Source organism: Xyrauchen texanus, unplaced genomic scaffold (assembly GCF_025860055.1).
Source record: "Xyrauchen texanus isolate HMW12.3.18 unplaced genomic scaffold, RBS_HiC_50CHRs HiC_scaffold_373, whole genome shotgun sequence".
Taxonomy (NCBI): Eukaryota; Metazoa; Chordata; class Actinopteri; order Cypriniformes; family Catostomidae; genus Xyrauchen; species Xyrauchen texanus.
Genome location: NW_026266341.1, coordinates 12,914 through 31,297, shown reverse-complemented (window position 1 = coordinate 31,297; position 18,384 = coordinate 12,914). Strand labels below are relative to the sequence as shown.

At 38.4% G+C, this 18,384-nt stretch overlaps 1 protein-coding gene across 2 annotated transcripts; it reads left to right on the top strand.

Moving 5' to 3' along the window:
* The first annotated feature begins 2,590 nt into the window (after nucleotides 1-2,590).
* LOC127642093 (uncharacterized) lies at nucleotides 2,591-17,958 on the top strand. Of its 2 annotated transcripts, XM_052124831.1 has the most exons (11): nucleotides 2,591-2,738; nucleotides 4,232-7,399; nucleotides 11,035-11,154; nucleotides 11,262-11,338; nucleotides 11,525-11,542; nucleotides 11,827-12,001; nucleotides 12,380-12,485; nucleotides 12,592-12,638; nucleotides 13,534-14,329; nucleotides 14,598-14,753; nucleotides 15,276-17,958. In XM_052124831.1, exons 2-11 carry the CDS (start codon nucleotides 4,324-4,326, stop codon nucleotides 15,439-15,441), a joined length of 4,737 nt encoding a protein of 1,578 aa, XP_051980791.1. In that variant the 5' UTR covers nucleotides 2,591-2,738; nucleotides 4,232-4,323; the 3' UTR covers nucleotides 15,442-17,958. The 2 variants fall into 2 exon arrangements, with proteins under 2 accessions (XP_051980791.1, XP_051980792.1); XM_052124832.1 differs by lacking the exon at nucleotides 11,525-11,542.
* Nucleotides 17,959-18,384: the final 426 nt, after the last annotated feature.

Below are 18,384 nucleotides of genomic sequence, written 5' to 3'. Positions count from 1 at the left end.
ATTGCCATTGTTAAAACAATAAAAAAATGTTTTATTAAAGATTAGCCATGAATTATGTAATTAATCATTCACAAATGACAGCTGTAGGGTGAAGTGCACTAGATGCTTTGGGGTAAATGATTATGAGCTTTGCATCCATGTGCTGGAAAGACTATTACGCTTGTCTCAATGAAAGTGGGGACCAAATGTCTTTGAAGAATCTGAGGGAGCGCTTGCAGAGAGAAATGTCAAACATAAAAAAGAAAATGATCAAGGGTTTTTCAGAAAAAGACATTGAAAAAGCTACCTCAGCCCGACAAAGTTTGGTGAAATGCGAGGTGAAAAGCAATGTACAATATTTCTGTGCAACCATGTTTGAAATGGGAATAATAATGTATTAGTTTTCCTAGTTTGATCAGTTAAAATGGTCAGTGAAGGTAACTATATATGGTTGAAATGTTCTAAAGCTGTATTTTAATGGAAAGAGACAACGTTACATTGACTTGATTCATGGTCAGTTTGGTTTCTTTATAGAGTGTAAAAACATTATTAAACCAATGTAATGTTGAACAGAAAATCTCTCTCTGTAAAGATGGTTGTAACGTTTTCAATGGATAGGAGGAGGTGAGAACCGGCTTGACTATATAAATAATATTTTAATGAGAAACTTAAAAGACACACACACACACACACAGATATATATATATATATATATATACATACATACATACATATACATTACGGACATGTCCGTAAACGATCTCTCTCTCGCCGCACCACCGTCTGCCATCGGCCTTTATCCCTCTATGAGGCTTAATTAGCCTGAGAAGGGACCAGGTGTGTATGATCACGACCCGGCCCCGCCCTCTGCCCTGCCACAATGGTTAATTGAGAAATGAATTTTCAACACAAATTTATCACAATATAATAATGCTTGTTAAATTTGTTAATGTTAGTGAAAAGAAGGTGTGAACATATTGAGAAAAACACAGCATTGTCGTTTTTATATTATAGGGTTTGCTAATAGAAAAAGCATCCTGCAATACAAGATCGTTTTGTAAGCTACTTTGTTTGTTTTCTTTTTGTAATTCTACCCAGACATTTTTTTATGTTTTGAGAATTTTGTTAATTTGTTTAATTATTGAAGTTTTATGACTATTACACCTTTTCCTGGCTACATGGATATGCTATTTTTTAAGAAACTGTCAGTGTGCGGCAAAAACTTTGGATTGGGATAGTGAATTGCATTGTTTTTATATAAACAAATAATTTATTTTTATATTTGTATTTAAAATGTAAATTGATCAAATACTCCCCAAATGATTCAACTAACCTTCACACATGACAAAATGGGACAAGTTGGGTCACTGGACCAGTTTCTTTACAGAGAAGTCATATTTCGGTAGCAATTTATTTACAGTACTGTTCTAAATTTACATACTACATAATTGTAAATCTGTTGGTAAAATGCATTAGCAATATCTTTCCTACAAACAATACATTGGTATATTAGATCAGCATTGGTGCTATACACTCACTGAGCACTTTATTAGGAACACTATGGTCCTTATAAAGTGCTTGACATGGTCTTCTGCTGTAACCCATCCACCTCAAGGTTGGACCTGTGCATTCTGAAATGCTGTTCTGCTCACTACAACTGTACAGAGTGGTTATCTGAGTTACTGTAGCCTTTCTGTCAACTCAAACCAGTCTGGCCATTCTCCGTTGACCTCTCTCATCAACAAGGCATTTCTATTTTTTGTTTTTGGCACCATACTGCGTTAACTTTAGAGACTGTTGTGTGTAAAAATCCAAGGAGATCAGTAGTTACAGAAATACTCAAACCTGGCACCAACAATCATGCCACGGTCGAAATCACTGAGAACACATTTTTCATTAATTTTTTTCATTTCATTCATCACATTTTTAACATTACCTGAAGCTCCTGACCCATATATGCATGATTTTATGCATTGCACTGCTGCCACACAATTGGCTGATAAGATAATCAGATGAATAAGTAGGTGTACTGGTGTTCTTAATAAAGCACTAGGTGAGTGTATGTAACAGTATTATACAGAGAATGCCAGGAGTTGTAAGAAAGCTGGTGTATCTGTGCGTACATAAGTCTCAGCATAACAGTACAGTGACTCCAGGAGCAACAGAGAAGTCATATTTCGGTATCAATTTATTTGACAGTACTGTTCTACATTTACGTACTAATTACAACAACAACAGTAATTACTGTACTAAACCTGACATTAACCTAAATTAAGCACATGTAGTTACCTACTATTACTCCGTACTGTCTTGGGTATGTAGGCTGTAAGTGAACTCAAAGTACACATAATGTAAATAAAGTGCACCCCATATGTCTATGGTTCTGTGTTCTGATATTTCTGTGAAATATCCTTATAATTTGTTAATGGCAGACATTCTGTATATAATATGGCATATTATTTAGATCTGTCCATTGGCTTTCTCTTTGCCTGGAAGGCAACTTCAATAAAAAAAAAGTGGCTAACCCCACACTCCTCTACGATCGACAAAGTGGCAGAGAAGATGTAGAGACGCTGCTGATGGGGTGTGGTCACATGGATGGGATGAGAGGCAGAGAGGGGAGGAGGGCTAAATGACGGTCCTGAGTGCTAGACAGGAGGAAAGAGAATAACGGCGTAAAATAATTTCGAGCCATGTCTTAGCGCTGGAATAGAGATACACACATCAAATACGAGTCTTACCATCCTTCCGAAAATGAGGTAATTTTCATTCCTTCTTTCTTTTCTCATTGAATTGTTTCCTTGGTCTTTTGCGGTTTGTCATATTTTGGGATTTTCTGATGGATCTGTTTTTGGCTACATACATCGAAGCTATATCATAAACTTGCACGTTATTGATCTAAAATATTTGTTGTGGACAGTTATTTTTGATACAGTACCATCAAAGCTGATGAGGTGGCACGGCAGTGCGGTTTAACACGACATCACATCTTATTAGACATCCTTTCTATAAGCTCCATACATATTTCATATTAGACATTACGAATTCAAAAACTAATCGTTTACGGTATATGAATTACAATATATAATGTTCAAGCTGGTAATTACTTTAAACCTGAGTTTATTTACTAAGCGCGCTAGGCCTAGATTTACATCCTCTGTATCCAAGGACATCGGATGCGAGCAGTGCATTGCACACGGTGTGCACGCACTGTACAGCGGAAAACACAGCGTTAGCCATTGCTCTTATTTTCTGTTCCACATGCATCCCGCAGAGAAAACGCACATATTTTGTGTACAGAGAGATTTCTGGATATGTTAAGCCTAAATTTGCCAAAACACTTATTCTTCATTACCTCCTTTTATACAGTATTTGTAAAATAATATGATGTATACTCTGCAATAGGCTTGAGCAGATATTTAGATTATTAATCTATAGATTATGTAAAATTGTGATAATAGAAACACATTTTTTCTTATACAGTTGTGGTAGAACACAATTAATGACTCTGAAATAATATACTGACTGTATAATTGTAAATCTGTTGGTAAAATGTATTAGTACTGTCTTTCCTACAAACAATACATTACTGGTATATTAGATAAAAATTGGTGCTTTACACTCACTGAGCACTTTATTAGGAACACTATGGTCCTAATAAAGTGCTTGACATGGTCTTCTGCTGTAACCCATCCACCTCAAGGTTGGACCTGTGCATTCTGAAATGCTGTTCTGCTCACTACAACTGTGCAGAGTGGTTATCTGAGTTACTGTAGCCTTTCTGTCAACTCAAACCAGTCTGGCCATTCTCCGTTGACCTCTCTCATCAACGAGGCATTTCTGTTTTTTGTTTTTGGCACAATTCTGTGTAAACTTTAGAGACTGTTATGCATGAAAATCCAAGGAGATCAGTAGTTACAGAAATACTCAAACCTGGCACCAACAATCATGCCACGGTTGAAATCAATGAGAACACATTTTTCCCCCATTCTGATGTGAACATTAACTGAAGCTCCTGACCCATATATGCATGATTTTATGCATTGCACTGCTGCCACACAATTGGCTGATAAGATAATCAGATGAATAAGTATGTGTACAGGTGTTCTTAATAAAGCGGTGATGTGCAGTATTACTCCAGGAGCAACAGAGAAGTGCTATTATCTACTCTCTATATATGTGTGTGAATATTTATCAAATGATTATACATTTTTGACTTTTTGGTCTGAATTGATGTCTTTTCATATTCCAGGTACTAACAGGATCCAAGATGTGACCCCATATGTTTAAAGACACCTTAGACAAATAACAACAACATTATCAGGACATAAAAACTATCCCACCATGCATCCCTCATCTCGTCCATCTGTGCCCCCACGTTCCCGCAGATTTGACTATAGACACCCGGAGGCCAAGCCAAGCCAAGGGACCAAGAGGGAGGACAAAAACAAGAACACAGCATTTTCATCCCCTCGACGAGGCACCCGGGGACCACCTGAGTGTTCCAGGTTAAAGGCCCCCAGTCAAGGTGCTCGAGCCTCAGTAGTTCAGCCCAAACTGGTGCGGCCACAAAAGAATAGTGCTCAAGCAAAACCAGCAATCTCAAAACCAAAAAGTGGATGCACTGTTTCAAACCTAGCCCTAGATATGGACCCAAACTGCAATGATCCCAGCCTACCATGTCTGTGTTGTGATGGTCATTCACCTCAGGATAGCAGCAGCCTTTATAATCACAACCATTACAACAATAACACTGTAACCTTCAGGCAACAAATGAAGCTAGCACCACCACCTCCTCTCAAGGATAAATTGGCTGTTCTAAAACAAGACTTAAAAGAAGATGAGGGCAAGCCAGAAGTTAAGCAACCTCATGCCATCCCAGTCGAGGAGAAAAATGAAGAAAATGGCAATGTGGATGAAAAAGATGAAGCTGGCCTCAAGAATGATGACAACAATGTAAATTTAAATGAAAATGTTGATGTAAATGGTAACGGCAATGGTGATGGCGATATTGTTGATGATGATGAAGACGATGAAGATGATGATACACTTGTCCCTTCTTGCTGCAATTGCCCAGAATCCATGCTGGAATTCTCTCTTACATCTTCCACCTCCTCTTCTTCCACATCCATTAGCAGCTGCTCAGATCTGGAGTGTGACTGCCCAGATACATTCTCCCTGTCATCACAGGACCAAGAGGCTCCTGAATGCTATCCATCTTCACTTCCCCCAGACTTTCAGACTAATATTGTACCATTGGATCTCAATGCTTCTGCCATACCACCAATTTCCCCTTGCTCTTCTGATGAAGGCTATCCCTCTGCCCCATCCTCCCCCTCCTCTGACTACACAGAGAGCAAGGCATCAGAAGATGGAAAATGTATTAAAGTGGATCTTCTCAATTTTATAGACTCCATGGAAGAGTTGGGCAAAGTGGATCTGTTCTACCGCATTGTTCAGATTGCACATTGGGAACTGGATGGTGAGCTGATTGTGAAAGATAGGCTGGATCACCAACAGAAGCTTCAGAGGGTCAACAAAGAGGTTAAATTGGCCTATCTTTTGAAACTTCAGGAGGAAGGATTGGACTTTGATGATATCACTGGAGTTTTGAATGATTTGGGCAATATTAGCATTCCATGGAAGCTGTATAAAAACAACAAATCATTTGATTCCCAGGAATTTTCTGATGCAGGGGTGGATCTGACAGCCCCTTCTGATCTTGATGAAACCCCTCTCCCTGATTCTCTTGCTCCATCGCCATTGGATCTTCCTCCCCCTCCACGGCCCCCAAAACCTCCAAAAAGGCATGCGAGTGCCCACCCAGAATCACACACGTACAAAACCATTAGTGGACATACCATCGTAATGTCATCCACCAATGACATTTCTCCTTTTTCCACAAGTGTCTCTGTTCCTCCATTGCCTCAATTGTCATCCTCACTCCAAGCCTCGAAACCTCTTACCCTTCCTCCTCCTCTTTCACAGCCTGTGCCCTACTTCACCCTAAATACAGACTCGCCCACTTTCATCTCCCCCACACCACCTATTCCTCCTCCTAGAAGACGTCATAAGGCCCGTCTAGAGGCTAAGAGGCTTGCTGAGCTTGAAAGAGAAAAGACCCTCAAGTCCCTTCCACCTCCAATGTCCAAACCTCCACCATTGCCACCTCCACCTGCATTGTCCCCACCTCCAGCTATTCCACCTCCACCATCACTCCCACCCCCTCCATCTTTTCATGTATTGGATGTGGAAATCCGAAAGTTGCTTGCATTGGCAGGCCTTACCCAAGCTGAATTGCTTAAACTCAGTCCTGAGTTGGGCGTCTGTGTGGACATGGCCCTAGAGAATGATCAACAGGCAATATCTGGTGTCTCTCAGATGGGAGAAATTACAGTAGACAGGACACAAAAATATAATAGGGAGGTTGTAGATGAGAGGTTGGATTCCATATTAAGAGAAGAATCTAGATTTGGGAAAGACAGGTCTACCGGTGTGAAGGAATTAGATATACTCAGTGAAAAAGACAATTCTAAAGATGAACAGAAAGAAGCAAACAGGACAACGTCCTTCGTTGAAGCAAGGCGATGTAAGAGAAATGATGGAAACTGTAATAATAGCTGTAGCTGTGGTTTTGGATCCAATGTTACCTTATTTCCCCGCTCATATTACAGTGGCAATCTTTGCAAAACAAACATCCCGAATGTAAGCTTTGGGAATTTTGATTATACTTCAGTAATGTCTGACACCCCACCACCTCCTCCTCCTCCTCCTCCAAGACCTTTGCCCCCTCGCCCACCAGTAGTTTCCAATTCTTCCAAACTTCCTTGTCTCAAGCTATGTACTCTACCTGCCAATGCCTCTCGTCCGGATAGATTTGACTGGCTGATAGCCTTTACCCCAGATACAGAGTCTCCACCTATTGAGATTCTAAAATCATCCAATATTGGCATGCTCCACAAAGCAACTTCAGGCTCAAAAGTCACAACCTTTAAAGAATTACGCAACAGAAGCAAACAGAGTTCCCCACGTGCTCCTGTTCAACCAGAACCAGATCCAAATGTAATCACACCAGACCCAGATTTCCTGTACAACCTCAAATGGAGGAAAGAGAAAATTGATGGGGATGGCTGGGAATATACTTCCCAAGCACAAGCTTCTTTTCTCCAGCCGCCACCTACTCCAGCCTCATTGTCCCTCTTTAGGGAAATGTGCCGTCTGAATATACAAGATAATTGTCCAGCAGAGCTGGCCAGCAATGCTTCCCAACAAATTGGCTGTTCAGTCAGTGAAGGCAGCCTGAGGACTTTTTGTGGTGAAAGAGCTAATGAGGATCACACCAAAAAAACAGAAGATGAAGAGAAAGTGGAGGTTAGAGGAATGGCAGATGGAGCATGGACTTTAGAATCAAGGACAACAGGTAAAGTTACAAATATTACTAATTGCTTTCAAAGGTCTTTTTTCTCTTTTTGTGATTCTTCGTTAGAAACAGCTTTGCAATGATTCCTTGTAGTTACTCTACAGTACATGATAGAGCAGTTCAATTTAAGTTAAAATATTATAGAGAGGATGACAGAGTGTAAAAGAACAATGGTTTAATGACATGGAAAATGGTGAGCCAAGATGAGAGTCACGCAGCCAGATGGGTAGATGAGTAAGCAGATCAAGACTGGAGAGAATCTCAGAATGCCACCTATTGATGTTGTGTTGTTTCTCATAATGCCATCAAGCTATTTAATTATTCATCCACTCACTGGCAAATATAATTTTTTTTCTCTCATCTTCTCTTCCTTTTCCTGGCACACCTTCTTTGGCTTTTACTTGAAGCAACCTTCCATTTGTTCAAACATCAGTTCCTAATTAGTCTTTAGCTAAATTGAGGTCAGATGAGTCAACGTATCATGAGAAACATAAAATGGTATCACCACCAGTATTGTCTTTATATTTTTTCTTTCTTTTCCTTTTTCCATACTGATTATCTGTCTAAGGGAAAAGGCAAATTTCCCTAGATCAGGTTACTCCACTTTTGACAGCAGATATTTATGGCCTCTAATGTGCCTGTAAATTGAGTACCAAATGCACATTTGAGGGAGCCCACATTTTTGTTTTCAAGAATAAAACACCATACAACTATGCTAAGAAATAATGTCATAAGGCAGATTTAGTGCTATTTAAGCTATTTATAGATATCCAAATGTATGAATTTAACACTTTGGCATTTTAGTTCTTTAAGTTGTATGTATCTGTGCATTTGTTTTGTTTGTATTACAGTAATACATGACTGGTGAATTATTACATCCCTCACCACTATTTCTTCTTACTGAGGCAAAGTCAGTGATTAAGACCTTGTACCTTTAAGTGTTTCTTAGGTAGGGCATGACTCAGGTCTTTTCACCAATCACAGTACAGAAAAAACGGCAACAGGGAAACAGGAAAAGCAGAGTCAAACTGACCTGATTTAAGAGCGAGAGCTCAGCAGATGTAAAGGTAAAGTAAATTAAAGACTTGTATGTGAGTAAATCATAATAATCTAGAGAAATGTATGATACAAAAATAATCAGACTAGACTTTTTGATTGGCTGAAGCTCAATAAGATCATAGTTTTTCATCACTGAATCAGCAATTGATTGAGATGCAACATACACTACTGATATGAATCAAAAGATTATTGTACTTATCTTGAGACATCAATGTCTTGTAGCTTGCTTTTGGAGTGCAACTTGCCATGGCAGGTGAAATATGATCTTAGTGCAGCTCTTAGTTAGAGGGTGATTTCCTGCTCACAGCCAAATGTTACCTATCTGACAGTGCTGTTAATGATTGCAAACCATATGCTGTGTTCAAAAATGGTTTGGTAGTTAAAGAGATGGAAAGGGGAAGAAACATGGGTGTGGCACCTAGTATTCTGTGCTGTGTTCGGGAATGTATGTAGTACTTAAAAGAAATATAACCCAAAAATGAAAATTCTGTCATAATTTACTCACCCTCATGTCGTTCCAAACCTATATGACAATTTAGTTTTAATGATCTAAAATTATGAACTTTAGCCCATCTGTGGACCATGACTTCTATCCATTTTACCTTACCAAATTGTTGTGCTGTGCAATGTTCAAATGTTTGTATGATTAAGACAGAATGCTCTATACATACAGAATATTGAATGTTTGAAGGTGTAATGTATCATCTGTTTTGCCCTCATATTTATTACACAAGTGCATTCTCTCTTCTTCAAAATGACACTAACATTTTCTCCATTCTCTCTTTTTCTCTGTTTCTTCACCACTGTTTTACCATTCTGTACATCCTATCGATTCTGAATCTCCTTCATTGTTATATCTTTACAATTCCTTCCTTGTGTACCCATAAATGCTTTTGCATACTGCCTTGTGCTAAAGTGTCCTCACCTCCCTTGTCTCTTGCCTTGCCCCACTCCTTGTCCTCACCTTATTACCTGCACTCTGGTCCACTGTCACAAGGCTCCCAATTTTACCACACTGACACTAACAGGGATCATGCCGTAGCCCAATATGCGGCTTCCATATACATTTCAAAACCACCATGCATAACTCCCACCTCTGAACCCAGTAGAGAAGACAATACTGACTCCCTTTACTGTGCTGGCTCAGAAAACAAAAAGTTTTTGTTCTGTAAACAAGGAAATGATCGCAAAGGTAACATGGATTCTCTGTTCCACCAATGCAATCATGCCGAAAGCTTTCTAGATTCTTTATACCTCTGTGGCCCTGATTCTAATAACAAGACAACAAACTTTTGTCCTGGGTTTAACAGTGAATTAAATTCAATCAAAAATGAAGACTCACTCTACTGTGATGGTAAATACACAAGAAATACCTTGAAGGTTTTCAATGACCCTGAACCACCAACTGACGTTAACACATTCACTGACGGTGACATAACACCATATAAAAACATTGATATGCAAAGCTACATATCTATGCGAAACCTCAAAAACCGGAACTATTCTAATAAAAATAGTTACAAAAATGCTAATTATCTGTTTGATTTGAACTCTGACAACGATTACACTGAACCACTTATTGATTCATTTTTTGACTACAATAGCAACGAAAAGACCACACAAAACATACAAGAGGTTGAATCTTTCCCTGCTTACTACCTTTACCACCCCAAAAACTGCCCCCTGCACAAGGGTGCACCCCCACGCCTGTCCCCCATAGGTGCAATTTCCCCTCCTCACAGGTCCGGGCCACCAATTCCTAGTACAGATGTTGCCCGTCTCTGTTCACCCCTCTTCCCTCGCAGTCACACTCTTCCTGCCCTTGCCGCCCCCCTCTATTACCCCTATCTGTACACACACCCTGTTCAAGCCCCACTGCAGGAGCCATCGGTCCCCATACTTCACTCTCAGCAGAGTCCACCACCGCTCACTTTGAGTAAGAAGATCAGTGCATTCTTTCTATCTCATTTTCCTCATTTTCTGACTTCTCTTTCCTGCTATTTTTTTCATTGTAAAGCACCATGGCTGTTTGTTGTTGTGTCTCCATTCATATCATGTTGATATTAAAGCCCTGTCAATGTCTGTGACAGTGTGGAATATGTGGTTGTCTGTTGCATGATGACATCAGAACCTCTTTCTGAAAGTGATACTTTCATTTTTTGTTTTACTATCCAAATGTGTTGCTTTTTGTTTGCTTGTAATCTTTTATTACAAGTAATGTAAATTAAAGGTACTTATTGCCCTCATTTAAACTCTTACTTTTTTAAACTTTCACCATTTATAATTTAGATGGATTTTAAAAAGGTTGGTATTTATTTTTGGTTCTGCTTAGCATGGTTAGTTTTTACTTACCCGTGTGTATTCATGCATGTGAAAAATCCAAATATGTTTCACAAAATTGTCTCGTACTTCTCAAATGAATAAATATCTTTCATAATGTATTCATTAATATTTGTATCAGATAGTCTTTACATGTTCTACTGTCCTGTACTGCACTGGATATCTCAAGTTCAACAGCAATACATTATTTTCTGTTAATCGAGTTTCTAACCCCACCCTTTTTTTCTTCCTAATAGCTGTTCGCAGCATCTTATTTTCTGGCTCTGAGCAGACGAACTTGGCCTGGATGGGAGATGATGTGAGGCTCGCACTGAAAGCTGACGAGCTGTCTTCTGCGTGCCTGCCCGAAAAGAGAAGTAATATAGTACAGCATTCCTCATGGTTATCAAATTCACACGAGTGTAGGTTTGTATTTGTTTTTATTATGCTCTTGTAAATTAATGTTGTCATTTTTATCACACAGCTCTTGTCAATGCAGTCAGTGTGGCAGTAGAAGCTATTTTGGCCCAGTTTAGTTCATCCAGGACCGTAGTGCAGAAGGTTAGTTTTGTGCCCATGTTGGCTTTCAATCAACATTGACACCATAACATTTGATATGAAAATTCCCACAGAAAAAAAAAACATTTGAACAATAAAATAATGAGTAAATCCATACCTGTTTTCCCTTGGTCTCTCTTCATGCCACATTCATGCACTTGGCTTATCTCTACATTTTTCTTTCACCAGTTTCACTCAGTATATCAGGTACTTCAAAGTTCATAAATATGAGCTTTGTCAGTAACTTATTTGCACACTAACCTCATGCAAATATTCTCTTTCTGTTTTCACCTGTTTCTCTAACTTTCATCTTCTGTCTACCTCTTTTATTTATTTATAAACATTTTATATATGTTTTATTTTGTCTCGTCCTACATCTCTTCTCCATTGCTTTGCACATTTTTTATTCTTTCCCTGTCTCTCTGAACTCCCACCCCCCTCGCTTGTCTGTCTGTCTGTCTTCCTTTGCCCTTCTTCACCTATGTTCACAGGCTCTCTCTGGAGACAGCAGTGTAAATCCCTCTTTGGGTCGTTTGGTACTGAGGTGCCTTTGCCCAGCCCTGTGCAGCCTGCTCTCTGATGGAATTAAGCCCCACCAGAGTGACCTAATTGCAGGCAGAAGGCCAAATTCACCCTGGGGATTGGTTCAAGCCTCCACCAAACCAGGTATAAGACACCTGAACCTTTAGTAACCATCTCACATCATTTCTCGTACAACTCTTAGTCCTGCACTGCTTTGCACATTTTTATTCCCCCTCACCTTCTATCTCTGTTTCTGGCTCTCTATTTCTCAGCCTTCCCCTTTTATCCTTGTCTTCTTTCCTGGGACTCTCAGTCCCTGCAGTTTTGATCTCACCCATCTTTATCATACTTCTTATCTTCAAACATGCTTCAGTTTTCTTCTTCAGTTTTCTCTCAATCTATCTGCTTCTAATTTTCATCTGTCCCAAGATTTATGTAACATTAATCTTACAACATGATGCCCCCCCCCTCTGAATGTAATAACATAAAAAAATTTAGGATTTCCTTGTGTCTATTTCCTAGGCCCGAGCACACAGGCTTTGCACAGCCTCCAGACTAAAGTAGCAGGGCTTTCCCAGCTTAAACAGAGCAGACACCGCTTCAATGCCTTCCTGTTCGGCCTCCTCAAGTAAGCCACATCCTTCCTCGGTCCACCTGATGTAGTGTGAAATTATATTGCTGGCAAAACGACTTAAATCACTGAAAATATAATCTCTTTCTCTATTTCTTTACAGTATCAAACTCCTAGATTTCTGGTTTTCTCATCTGCAGTCCTGCAGTGGTAAGTATTCACATAAATACAGTGGGCAAACAAAGATTTTTTAAGCAAAAAAAAATCAATAACACACTGTATTTTAGTCTTATTTTCCAGTAAAAATATCAAAACATGATACCAAGTTGTGGTATCAAAATAAATATGCATTTATGAGAAGCAAAATTGCAAAAGCTATTAAGACTTTTTTCTTACTTTATCTAAGCATAACTCCAACAAAATTGTGAGATTTATGCTTTAAACAAAAAAAGGATGGATAGATAGATAGATAGAGATAACAAGGAATTAATCATCATGTTTTTATAAACAATCACAAGTGTGTTAAGGAGGTTGCATTTTTATACCTAACATTGCATTGTCTCTTCTAATTGTTAGGGTTATATTTGGGTTTTGGTTGGGGGGTAGATTAAATAAAATAAGCATTTCTCTTCACTGTTTTATACCCTGTTCAGCTGAAAACAATTATATTTACAACTGGCTTCTGGCAACCTATCCTGGATGTAAATGGATGTCACACTTGTTTATATGCTCTGAAACACTTACCACTTTAGACTCTGGAGGCAGTGTTTTCAAATTCGGACAACGCATAGCGATTTCGGGTTAAGAAAAATAGGCGCACACTTGCCATATTTTATGTGAGATCAGGCTGTAGATATATAGATAGACAGACAGACAGACAATATTAAAAATATATTCAGTTAATTGTGCTTATTTAATGGTTGATAACCCATTATTAATTTATCACTCTAGTACCATCAAAGATAATGTTTTAATCAATTCTACAGTATTTCTATCGTCAACATTTTTTCATTTAATTTCAGTAATGGCTTCTGTCATTTTCCCTTTCCTTATTTGAATTCTTACTCTTGCCTGTCATTATCTTCTCTTTTTCTCTCTCCTACAGATGTGTTGGAGACATATTATCGCCCGACTTCCTTCATGCGTCTGTCACTCACTTCCTGTCAACCTCTCTTTGAGGAGCTCCTCCTGCTATTGCAGCCTCTCTCTCTTCTAACCTTCAACCTCGACCTGCTGTTTCAGCATCACCACCTTGACCCCGCCTCCCCAACTCTTACCCCAGCTAGTCACAGCTCCGAGATATATGGCCCGCCTAATGAAGACTTCAGCATTCACTTATCACCTAAGGGGCTTTTCCAAAGGAGTGGCCATCATCTTGGGAGTGTATTAGAGCAAGACAATGGTGGTTTGGATTTACAAAGCACCAATCCCAATGCAGGCCTCACAAGCCTACCCATTCATGCTCTTGATGTGTTTGAAGAGGGAGCCTATCGTGTTCCAGTTTCGCTGTCGTCTGGTGTCACCAAGGAGAAAGCCAGTCTTCCTTTATCATGGCTGAAAGGGAGTGAGATCTCAGCACCTCTTAGTGGTGGGAGTGGAGCAAGTCTTTCGCAGCAGGCAGGCCAAGCTCTTCAACAAGGCTGGGGGGCAGTGTTGCGTCTGGGGGAGCGTTTAGGGCAGAACTTTGGTTTGGCCAACTCTAGCTCCTCAGAGGATGTTAAAGGTCCTAACTCACCAGATGACCCCAAGACAGGCTTCTCACTGAATCCAAAAAGTCCAGTTGAAAATGGACAGCAACCAAGAGAGGAGCTTTCCTTGTGGGATAGTGGAGCAGTTGTTCCTTGGGGCCTAGGAAGGCTCTTTGGAGCGTCTAAGAGCCCCAACAACCCTCCAACAAGCAGGTTTGATTATAGGATCCTTGTGTGTAGGATTATTGGGTATATTTTGGTATAATGGAAATATAAAGGTTTTTTAGTGATCTAACCCCCCCCCCATATCTGATATATTACAACAATCATAAGAATGAGTAAAAGATGACAGAACTGTTATTATTGTATGAACATTAAGCAGATGAGATATGTTTTTGTTCCAGTTTAGCTTGTATCAGATAAGTTTATGTGATGAATCGTTTGCCCTCTCTCACTCTTCCATACTGCTGCTTTAACATAGGCGCCCTTCTCAGTGGCTCTCCCCTGGCATATCTGTCCTTACCCGCATAGTAAATGTTGGCCAGGGTTTTCCGTCTGAGGAGACAGACCTCCAGAAATGCAAAGAAGATGAAAGTGAAATGAGTAAGGAAACCAGAGATCAACCAAGGCCTTTAAGGTAAAGTTTTCATTAGATTTTTCATATTCTTACTAGATTAATAGTGTTTGTGTGTCAGAATTTCAGCCGCCCTCTCTCTTTTGGCCTATATAGTTTAAAAACAGCTTGATAAAACAGGTGAAGTGTGTAATGTTTATCAATGTTAAAATATTATCTCAGCTTAATATTCATAGACAGCTAAAAGTAAGCCATTTGTTGGTGACTTCCCCGAATAAGTGTAAACACTGTGACTCTGTAGCACTATCAAAACATTGCTGTGTTTGTTTGAGAATCCCGTTCAGCCCGATATTACAACGTTGGCTCAATGAATAGCATGAGTTTGAGGTAGGACTACAGTAACTGTTTCACCAATAGCAGACAGCAGGCAGTCACTGTTTTTGCAATTTCATTTGGTGCCACAAGTGTTCAGAAATGACTCTCTTCATGTTTTGGTATTTATGAATATCAAAGCACAATTGATCTTTGAAGTCTTTGAAACTTTTACTCTCAACAATCTGCTAAATCTGTTTTTGGATTAATCAGGGTGATCAGAACTCTGTGTGACCACACTGGAAATGGAACAGAACTGAGCTTCAGGAAGGGTGAGGAGCTTGTTCTACTGGGTGGTGTGGACCATGATTGGATTCGCTGTCGTCAAGGTGACAAGGAGGGCCTTGTTCCCATTGGTTATGCTTCACTTGTCATGTGACTTTAAATCCTAAAAGATATCTGGATGTTTGTGTGAAGGAATATCAGGGGATAATTACTAAAATATAAGGAAAAAGAAACCATATATAGATGTAGTAATTAGTAGCCGTGTTATGTGTTTATCTGTTTATCTCTGACCCTTGTGGCCTGGTTTGCGATGTCTGAAATATTTTCTGTGATACACTGTATAGGACACAATTCACTATACGTTACTGTACAAATCATATATATATATATATATATATATATATATTTACCATAGATTTTACGAAGATAGATAGACAGATAAACAAAAAAATAAAAGTGAGTAATGAAATGGAAAATAAAACTGTCATATTTGTATTTATTATTAGGTGTTTGGCCATAACAAACTGCTTACCCAAAAGCTTGCTTAAAAAAAGCTCAACACACAGTTATCCAAAGAAATGGGTATAATCGTAAAACATTTTGGTATAGTACACCATTTTAATACCTATAAACATAAACAATAAACCATTATCCTTATGCATCTATTCTGGTTCCACACAAAACTGTGTGTGTAAAACCCTTCACATTTATCTTGACATATCAGCCCGGCATTATGTTGTAAAGGTAAGCAGGACTTATTGTTGAGTACTGCAATGAGTCTTAGTTATTCTGGGGCTACATGACCAATAGATAATAAAAGATTTACTGAAGTTAACTCTTTATTTTATTAATGGTGTGGTTTTGTTAGTATTATTGAGTTCTTTTTAATAAGGCTCTAAACTGACAAGTCAATCTATTAAGCAATTGCTTGACTATTCAGATTGCTTTATTCCTCAACATATTAATGCTTTTTTTTGTCCTAATTTGTACACCAACAATAAATAGAAGTAAATGGTAGATTATTTCTCAATGTTGCCTAAAGATGCCCTTATGTAAACCCTTTTATTATCCCACTTACCAAAAAAGAAAATAACTTTTTTTTTAAATAACTTTCTTTTTTGAAGAATCACATTGGAGTTGGATTATAATTCTATTATTGTTGTACAACTATGAATGGTAATAGTCAAACATATTAGTGTGGTAGTGTGTAGATAATTTTATTTCTAACAACATGATGGCTAATGTGGTATGATCTACTGTATATCACCATGAGCTTGATAGTGATGACTATGCATAAATTGTACTGTACTATTTATGAGGCTTGTTGCTGGGGAAACCATATCTGATTGACAGCATTAAGGATTTTCTTTGAATGGATATTCTATGTTGTTTAAATGCTTTGAATCAGGGGTTTACATACTGCATGAACATGTATGAATGTGTGTAGACAATAGTAAACCATAAACACAACTTGGTATCTTTCTCTATTTGTAAGCATGGGTACATTCACTCAAAATGCAAACACTCCATGCTTAATGTAAGGGCAATGACTAGGAGCTGTCGTGGGAAAGGTGTTCTAAATTTGAACTTGCATATTCTTGTTTATTAAGTGGAACCCTATGTGTTTTTCACAATTGAACGCTCAACTGTAGTATTAGAAATGTTACCTTTCATCACTAATCAAATGAGCTGCTAATTGTATCTTCTTGACACAAACACTGACTAAATCCATTGAGGGAAAGCATCTGCATTGCATTTAGTGTCCACCATTGAACACTCACACTGACTGTTAGAACAGATATTAGAGTGTGTTAATGTGCAAGTTTGCATGGAATAAAGCTACAATCCATCACACCACATACTGATATACCTTCTGGATTGTTCCAACCAATAGCAGAAAAGCAGTGTGCTACAATAGCAGTGACCTCATTGAGAAAAAAAACCCCGGAGCATTCACAGCATTGTATCTTTACTGTATGAAAGCTTTATGAATTTACATCTCAAGCTTTTACTGAATATATCTATCAACAAGTATGCCAAGGGACATTTGGTACATTATTATTGGGTAGTTTAAGGGACATATTTAATAACTTAAGATCTGAGACTGAACTCGGTTAGCTAATGATAATTGGCTTGATCTTCAATGTCCCTATTTAAAAAAAATAATAATAAGGAAAAAACCCTACATTTTATCATGGTAAAAGAAGAAAGAAATCATAGTTCTAGCATAGGCTGTCATGGTCTTACCTCACAGGGCAATCTGCAATGATGAATGATTAGGATTTTTCTGTTAATTTATTCATATTGTTTTGGTAGCTGATATATTAATTTACAATGCATTTACAGTTGTGAAATTTACATGACATTTGTTTGTTTTGGAGAAAGAAACTGCTATTCTGCATCATAAAGAAAGTGTCAATTGTTTGTGGTTAATTCTATCAATTTCTATCTGTTCCTCTTGTCTATCTCTCTATCTATCTGTTGGTGTATGTGTGTGTGTGCATCAGTGTTGCATAGCTCTGTGTGGTATTGTCCATTGCTGGTAGCACACTTATAGCATATCATGTACTGTGTACCTACTCTTGAGTTCTGTAATTCCCTGTGAATAAGCTCTATGCATGTTGCTGTGTAAATATACCCAATAAAATAAAAAATAAAAACCTACAACTTGTATGGCTAATAGTGTGTAGTGCTGAATAAGTATCACTATAACATGTTTTGTGGCTACAAGATGTACAGTTTTTTTCCCTCTTCCATATGTCAGTGCAATTTGCCTTGAAGGAGTTCTCTGCTGTTAATACACATATGAAGTGTAGTACCACAGATCACATGAAGATCTTGTTCTTGAAAGGACAAACATGATTAAAAAATTATTTAGCAGTTTTAAAAATATCCAGTAAAAATTAGATCAGAAATGTGGCTAAATGAAAAGTTTTCTTAAAATATTGAATTTGTCTTCTGTATTTGAAATAATCTACACTGTCCATTATGCAGTGTGGACAATGTTCCTAAACGCACATATTTACATTACAAATGTACAAAAACAGGCTTCAGAAGTGCAATAAATGGGATATAGTGTACCTGCCAACTCACAATC

What these genes read in the sequence shown, in the direction of transcription:
- LOC127642093 (XM_052124831.1), top strand. Translation starts at nt 4,324, where the DNA reads ATGCATCCCTCATCTCGTCCATCTGTGCCCCCACGTTCCCGCAGATTT. An exon ending in TTTAGAATCAAGGACAACAG is followed by an intron (nt 7,400 to 11,034) that starts GTAAAGTTACAA and finishes TCTTCCTAATAG; the next exon opens with CTGTTCGCAGCATCTTATTT. An exon ending in AACAACCCTCCAACAAGCAG is followed by an intron (nt 14,330 to 14,597) that starts GTTTGATTATAG and finishes GCTTTAACATAG; the next exon opens with GCGCCCTTCTCAGTGGCTCT.